This window comes from Emydura macquarii, unplaced genomic scaffold, assembly GCF_026122565.2.
Source record: "Emydura macquarii macquarii isolate MOO-44397 ecotype Brisbane River unplaced genomic scaffold, CSIRO-AGI_Emac_v2 contig_480, whole genome shotgun sequence".
Lineage (NCBI taxonomy): Eukaryota > Metazoa > Chordata > Testudines > Chelidae > Emydura > Emydura macquarii.
The window spans coordinates 2,452,171-2,460,577 of record NW_027130617.1 but is presented as its reverse complement, the minus strand read 5'-3'; the positions used below and the strand labels follow the sequence as shown (position 1 = coordinate 2,460,577).

Here is an 8,407-nt window from a genome sequence, read left to right as displayed (position 1 = left end):
AATGTAATTGCTGTAGTAAATCACAGAGAAAAAGGCTGTTCCTGTGTTCATATGGGTTCACCTCACTGAGGGATCTGAAGATCAAGACTAGGACTTGGAACTGAATCTCATATTGGACAGGGAACCTGTTATATTTGGATACTTGGAAGTTACTTGCACTCAGAGAGAAAGCAGCAGACAGGAACACGGGGTGATAGAAACACACAGAGACTGTGTTTATTTTCCAACTCTAAAACTAGACAGAACTGACTGAGTTGTCCCATAATATTCTAGCTATATTAGCTACGGCAAGCTAGGCAGGACATCAGATACACAACTAAGCCACTGTAGGTTTTGGAGCATTGGACTGTTGTGCTTGTATCATCACGCATCCTATGTTAGTAGCTAAGCCACCATTCCACGTTTGACCAGCTGGTGTGTAAAGCTTTTACTCTCAACCTCAATAGAGTGCATTGGAATACATCATGGCCAGGTCTCTCTATACAATAGGACAGGATGCAGCCCCCTGGGCAGTTGGAGCTAGTAAGAGGCATTTCTAGCCATTATAGCTAATTTGTATATCCAGAAGAAGCAGAGTCTAGAAGAATCCCAAGGCCATGACCCACCTTGATGATTACAGGGTAAGACTTCTTCAGGTGAGCGTGACTTATGCAGTTATAACCATTTCTTTCGTGTAACTTTCCCCACTTACATACTTGTCCATCTTTGCCAAAGGCTAGTTTCAGCCAGCTGCTTCATACAGGTGCATGTTGTTCTCCAGCAACAGGAAAGCTGGAGAATAGGATGGTGTGTGTTTGATGCGAAGAAGGGGCTGTAGAGCTGGCAAGGCACCACAAGCGGCTCCCGGAGTTTGGATGCGTGCTTCTCAGCTGCTACAGGACTGTCTTTAGGACAGCTTCGGAAGTAGTGCGCTGAGCGCTACTTATTATGGGGAGACGGGGGCTGCTGGTGCAGGGGGGTCTGCCTGCGAGAGTGAGTCTGGTGTGGGTCCTGCAGCGCTTTGTGGTGGAGGGGAATGTAATGTCCCTCTCCTGTGAGAGCGGGCACGAGCCCCATCGGCAACGCTCGGTTCCCGTCAGTAAGCCCTTGCTCGGAGCCGTGCCCGTGAGAACCACCCCGGTCCTCCCACTAACCAACACCTGCCGCCGCGCCGCGCCGCGCCCCCTCCGGCCCGTCTCCTTCGCGGCCCGGTTCGCAGCCCCAACTGCTGCCTGCCCCTCCCCCCGAAGCCGCCGCCACCACACCCACTCCGGTGGCGCTAGGCGCTTGGCGCGTCACGGCGCCGTCACAGAAGGGCGTGGCTCCCAGAGAACGGCAACGCTTCTTCGGGGTCACGCCGGGGTCAGTGGGTGGGCCTCGCGAGGGGCCAGGATGATGGATCGTGATGACGTAGGATGAAGCGTAAACGGGAGTGCTTAGCTTGTGACTTTAGGGGTGGAAGTAGAAGCCTGGAAGGGGAATTTTAGGGGCAAGATGGCGCCTGCCGCGGTGAGGGCCGCGTCCGGGGAGCGGAGTCTCAAGAGCCTGGTGTGGCAGAGTAAGTCCGGGGCATCCGGGTTCCCTTCTCGTCCCCGCGGGTCTCTGCTGCTTCCTCTCCGCAGGGAAGGACCGACGGCTCCGGCGCCGAAATAGCGAGTCCCGGCCCTGGGGCACCAGTAGTGCCCGCACTGCGGCTGCCCCGAGCCCGGCTGCCCCAGCGAGGGGGAGGCTTGGGCTGGGGCCCCGAACCGACCCGACCCACCCCTTTAGGGCTTTCATCCGTGTGCCTCCCCCCCGGGATGGGTCGCTGCATTCCGCCTCTGCGCTCCCGGGCCGCAGTCCGAGAGCGTGCGGAGCGGCAGGCTTCGCCCCGATGCAGGGTCAGGTGCTGGCTGCTGCGGGGAGATGGACCGTGCCTTCCGAGACTGGAGGCAGCCGCTGGCCCCACCGGTGCTAGGCCTGAGCTTCTGCCTCTGCCTAGTGACTTGGAAGCCGCGTAACGCTCGCCTGCGGAGCCGCGCACTTGTTCGAAGGGTCCCTGGGCAGTGAAGGCAGGGGCCTGTAGAAAACGTCTCGTGGACGTGCAGTAATAGTGTGTGATAATGAAAAATGTGGTTTTTGCCACATCTGGGTCCTGTCTACACTGGCCTGGGAAATTCTGTTGGCTTTATTATAGCAGGAACCACGTTTACGCTCATTTCCTTAGAGAAGTGCTAAAGTGCCTTCAGGTGCTGGGAAGCAGAACTGACTTACACTGACAACCGGTCTCTATTCTTAAATTCTCCTCTGTGTTCCAGTTTACACTAGTTTATTTAGTTTAGTCTTTGTTTTAATCATCATTTTTCATTGGAAAATTATGAGGGAATAGCTCAGCTACCAAAGCTTCTACTCTTCCTCCTGTGGGTGCGGGGACAAAGGAGGTCAGCGCTGGGCCAAATTCCTATGGGGCTGGGAATTGGTCCCAGGCTTTGGGTACAAATTGTTCTCCTAACTTGGGTTAAGAAGGCCATGTACTACACGAGCAATAATCATGTGCTGATCACACAGCAGCTTCCTAGCCTTGGAGTTAGGGAGGGATACCATGGGAATGGAGTTGGTATAATGTCTAGTTAGTCATGTTATCTCTTTTCCCTCCCTTCCTGGCCACCTGCAGAGGGAATGAGGCTAACAAAGTAACTGTGTTGTCCTCCATCCCCCCCAACCCCCTTTGCGCAAGACCTTGGGTGGGAAGAAGGCATTATCATCTTTCCCTCCCTTGCATATTTTAAAAAATGTTAGTTTTCAAGGTAATGTGCCTGTGCTCTGTGAAGAGATCTTGTAAATAACAAATGGGTGGGTATAATTATATGCCTCCCATAGCCATTAATATTTAGTTTATAATCATTTATATTACAAAATAAGGGTTTTATGGAACGTTGTAGAAGTGTGTGCATTTATATATTATTTTAAATAAAAAATTGTAGAGTAGTTAACTCGGGGCTCATTTCGTTGGTTGTGAGGCGAAGGGAAACGAGTGGACTAGAGGCTGTAACCGAATAAATGCTCCTTATTACTCCACCCGGCTCAACCTTTCTTCAGTCAACCCTGCAACACCTCCCTTCTGCAATAAGTGAGGAAAACAGTTGTCTTGGTGTAGATAGTGTTCACCAAGTTGAGCGCCTATTGCAGGACAAACTTGTCAATGACAGATGTTGAAGTTGGTTGGTAGTGTGCACTTTAGCTGAACAGTCATTTTCTTCAGGGGCTTTTGGGAGAAGTGCTATCTCTACATTTCAGTACATTTTATATATATTTTGTACAGTAGTTAGGCAGTACAAATTAAGTTAATTTATGTCATATAAATAAATGTTACAAATAGGACCTGGGTCTGAGGAGTTTATAGTCATATACATGAAACAATGAGTAAGGATGACTGCATATGGGGACAATGGAAGGAAAGGTTAGGGTTGCAAGAACAACTTTGAGATTTGATGTAAATTATACACGCTACTTAATGGTATTGCTGTCTGTTCTTCTTGATGTAAGATAAGACTTGCCATACTGGGTCAGACCAGTGGTCCATCTAGCCAAGTATCCTGTCTTCCGACAGTGGTTGGTGCTAGATGTTTCAGAGGGAATGAACCGAACAGGGCAATTTATCAAGTGATCTATCCCTGGTTGTCCACTCGTAGCTTCTGGCAGTCAGAGGTTTAGGGATACCAAGAGCATGGGGTTGCATTTATGAGCATCTTGGCTAATAACTGTTTGTGGGTCTATCCTCCATGAACTTACCTAATTCTTTTTTGAATCCAGTTATACTTTTGACCTTCACAACATCTCCTGGCAATGAGTTCCATAAGTTGACAGTGTATTGTGTGAAGAAATACTTCCTTATGTTTGTTTTAAACCTGCTGCCTATTAATTTCATTTGGTGACCCCCTACTGTGGTACGTAAAGGGAGGAAGAATACTTCCCTATTCACTTTCTCCACACCATTCATGAGGTTATAGACCTCTCTCATGTCCCCCCCCACTCCTTATTAATCATCTCTTTTGTAAACTGAACAGTCCCAGTCTTTTTAATCGCTCCTCATCTGGAAGTTGTTCCATACTCCTAATAATTTTTGTTGCCCTTTTCTGTACCTTTTCTGGTTCTAATTTTTTTAAAAGGCCTGATCAGAACTGCACACAATATTGAAGGTGTGAGTGCACAGTGGCTTTATATAGTGGCATTATATTTTTCTGTTATCTTATCTATCCCTTTCTTTTTTGACTACTGCTGCATGTTGAGCAGATGTTTTTGGAGAACTATCCATTGTGACTCCATGATCTCTTGAGTGGTAAAAGCTTATGAAGACCCCATCATCTTGTATGTGTAGATGGGATTATGTATTTAGTATTTGAGCTTCTTATAATCTAATCTTTAGAATTACTTCTTTACTACTTTCCACTCTTTTTCGCTCTCTCACATTATAGTGAATTGATTGGACATTTCATTGATTTGGGGTTCTAGAAGAAAATGGATTTTTAGGAGGAGTTTGAATGAGGACAACAAGGGGGATCTGGCATGCTGGTATTAGATTATTTCAGGCATAGGGAATAGTATGAATGAAGACCTCAGGATGAGAGGAAGATATGAATTGGGGCTAAAAGTGACATCATTGTGTAAGAGAGAGCATAATCAGATTAAAAATGTAGACAAGTGAAGTTTACAGTGAATGATTTTGCATATTGAACTTGTAAAAATAAAGTATGTGAAGTGACTTGTAGAAATAATGCTTTAGATAGCACTAGTAGAACGGGGCAGATAATTGACTTTTGGTTCACTTACAGCTGTTTTTTTTTTTTTTTTTTTAAAGGAAAATTGAAAGTGCGTTTTAGTTTGAATTAAACAGTTGTTTATATCACCGACACCATTCTGCCAGAGGTGTGTGGTCCTCTTGATTATTTCACAGGATCAGGCACTAAGAGAGAGAATGCATAAAAGAACACTTTTATAGTAGTATAGTCTCAGTTACAAACACTTTGGGAATAGAGGCTGTTTGTAACTCTGAACAAAACGTTATGGCTGTTCTTTCAAACTGAACACTGACTTAATACAGCCTTGAAACTTTACTATGAAGAAAAATGCTGCTTTCCCTTTATTTTTGTTAGTAGGTTATGTTTAACACAATGCTGTACTGTATTCACTTTGTTGTTGTTGTTGTCTCTGCTGCTGTCTGATTGTGTAATTCTGATCCCAAATGGTTGACTGGTCAGTTTGTAACTCTGGTGTTCGTAACTCTGCGATTCTACTGTACTTGAACATATATAGGGAGATTATCCGAACTGCCTGTTCTCCTTCCATACACAAGGATGTTGCCTCATTTTAAAAAAAAATTCTAAAAGGGGTTCAGGAAATGAGTGTGGACAAGGGTGTGGTACTAGACATGATTGCATTCATAATTACTGCCTAAATACTATGGTGATAGGTGCATTTGAAATGCCTGAGAGAGACAGATAACTAAAGACTTGAAGGCTTTCAGAACAGTTGGTGGTGAAATAATCAACTTTCTTGGCAAACTAGGCCTGTGAATTTGACGAATTGTTACAGATCCAGGAATGGGAGATACAACAACTGGAGTGCCATGCGGGTGATGTTCACATGATACGTGGATGGCTTGGAAGAATTGTTCAGATGTCATGAGTGGGAATGCCAGCTAATATCAATAATAGGTAGATGAGATCCAGGACATGGGCTATCAACTGGGTTAGGCATTTACTTTAAACATTTTGTTTTAGATTTTGGCCAAGGAACTAAGAATGTGGTCTTTATACCGTGTAAGATCTAATTTAAAATTGGATCACTGGGCTGAGTATTCGTTGGAATGAAAATAGAGTACTTTCAGATTTCATTACACTTTAAAAATTCCCATCTTTTCTGATCTTCTGCAACAGAGGTCTAGAAGAATGTAAGGTGATAAGTATAGTGTTATAAAAATAACAAGTATGATACAACAATTAGTGTGCTAGGTGCTGATCAGGAAAAATCTCTCATGCTAATAGCTAACAAACTTAAAACTATCAGTTACTTTTCTGGCCACAAATACAGAGAGAAAATGGATATTGACATTTTTTCGTAAGGGAACAAATCAAAGGGATCACTGGGTCTCTGTACAAAAGTCTAAGGAGACCACACCTGGAGCATTATGCACAGTTTTGGATTGTGTAATATGAAAAGAATGTTGAATATTTTTAATTGGAAACAACCCAGAAGGCAATTGCAAGGAATGAGAGAGGCTTATATAAGTAGAGAAGTTTAATAGTTTTTCTAAACTCTAAAGTTATGTTCATTAACAGAATGAACACAACATGCCAGGTTACATCCCCTCTGAAACAACTGTAAACGTGATGTTGAGTGATCTCACTGTGCAGCACAGTAAGAGTTAAAATATGCAGTGTGGCAGAGTTGAATTGTGTGACAAAATCATTTCAATTTTAGTGAAATTCTAAAAATGCACACAAAGTGAAAATATAATAGAGAGAGGCCTAGATAAGGAGGAGGCAGCATATGGCATCCTTAAGGTATGCAAGACAGGGAAGCTTTACTCCTGTACTACTTACAGATTTGTGTTATTGAAAAGAAGAAAAACAATTGGGATAAATTATGCAGCCATGTAATAATCATGGCAGACATTGGGTTGTTGGATATGTACAAACACTATACAGATGGATGCTCTCTGAGCTGCATGCCCTCCTACCATCCTGAAACTTTACCATGCATTTTGCAGTACTTCCTCAATGTAGGTTGAGCTGTTGGTTCATATTTTCAGAAAACTCAGATTTCCTTGCTTTTTTGTTTTCTTTTGAATAAATTGTCTGACATACTTCTGACACTTAACATAGTGGATATTTATCTAACTGAAATTGAGCTTTTTGGAAATAGAGAACAGAATAGCTTTCAGACTTCTTTATTTAAACATTTATAAAGTGGTGGCACCTAGGGGCAACAACCAGACTGTATCCCGTTGTGCTATGTAAGCATAAAAGGGGATGAATTTATGAATTTGCTAGAGTGCCAGTTAGATTTTTAACTACATTTGCCAGTATATAATAGAATCTAGTAGGATGACCCCTATTTATTGAGTCCAGAGATCATTAGCTTACTAGTTTTAATGCTGGGTTCTTTTCAAGTAAACTTTAAACTTGAACAGTATTTCTCAAATCAGAAAACTTGCTGCTTATTAACCAACCAATAATTTATTTATTCAGACAGGGCCACATTAATATATAATCAACACTCACCACTCAAATGTAGACACAACCAATTGTGTACTAATCAAACAATACAGTTGTTCAAGCAATTATCATAGACTAGAGTTGAGGCTCAGCAGTTCTGTTAAGGAACAGTGGAAATGACTAAGATTTATTACCATATTTACTTATGATAATCAATTCTTTAGTGCCTAACACGTTTGTTATGCTTCCAGGGATGCACTTGTCTTTAAGGCACTTTGAAGAGTGCAGTCAATACAGTTTGAATGGATTGGTCCCAAAAGGACAAGTTTAGAATATTAAAAGGATTTGCTTAAAGCAGGGGTGTCAAATTCATTTGCTATGGTGGGCCAGATTTGAATTAAATGTACTTCAGCTGGGCCATACATACCATAAATCGAAATACTAGGCACAACCATTTTATGTAGTATTATATTTTATTTGCTAGATATCCGTGATATAAAAACTGCAGTAAAGTCACTTATACAACTATTATTTTACAATTAAAAGAAAATTGATCAATGATTAAGAATTATAGTACTTTATTTACTGCTACTGCTGCTTCCTGATGCCTGACACTTCTCACTTTGGACCACTGCATCAAAGTCTGGAGCAAGGGACTGGGCTGTGGCAAGCTTGAGTATTGCGTTCAGGTGTGTGTGAGTAAATTGAGAACGAAATCTTGACTTGTTGATGCTCATTACAGAAAAGAGCTGTTCACAGACATACATGGGCAGAATTTTTGAAGCAAAAGACTTCAGCCTGGGATAATTTGGTCCTACATGCTGATAAAATGTTCCAACATCAACACTGGAAAACTTATCCCTCAAAACAGAATCACACTGCAGTTCGATTATTTCCATCTGAAGTTCCTCTGAGACCTCGTGCACAATGACAGAAAATGGGTTATGGAAAATTGCAAAGTCTTTCTCAAGGTATTTGAAGTCAGAAAACCTTGTTTGGAATTCATTTCTTAAGTTGGAAATTTTGCTGCTGTACTTCTTTGTGAGAGCATCACAATGAAACTCAGCAGTGTTACATCGAGATTTTAAAGTTGGAAAGTGTGCATGATGATTATCTGAAAGTTGATTTTTTCCCAAAGCTGAAGCTTAATCTCAAAAGCACTAATGCTGTCAAAAACATCGGTCACCTATTTATTGCACCCCTGCATCTTTGTGTTGAGACAGTTCAGGTGT

The 8,407-nt window shown here is 42.6% G+C and overlaps 1 protein-coding gene across 1 annotated transcript in view; it reads left to right on the top strand.

The window, feature by feature from the left end:
- Positions 1–1,398: 1,398 nt before the first annotated feature.
- Positions 1,399–8,407, top strand: part of STXBP3 (syntaxin binding protein 3) — a 46,218-nt gene continuing 39,209 nt past the window's right edge. The window contains exon 1 of the mRNA XM_067538325.1: positions 1,399–1,537. Coding sequence (XP_067394426.1) covers positions 1,474–1,537 — 64 coding nt within the window. The 5' untranslated portion in view covers positions 1,399–1,473. The remainder of the gene's footprint in view (positions 1,538–8,407) is intronic.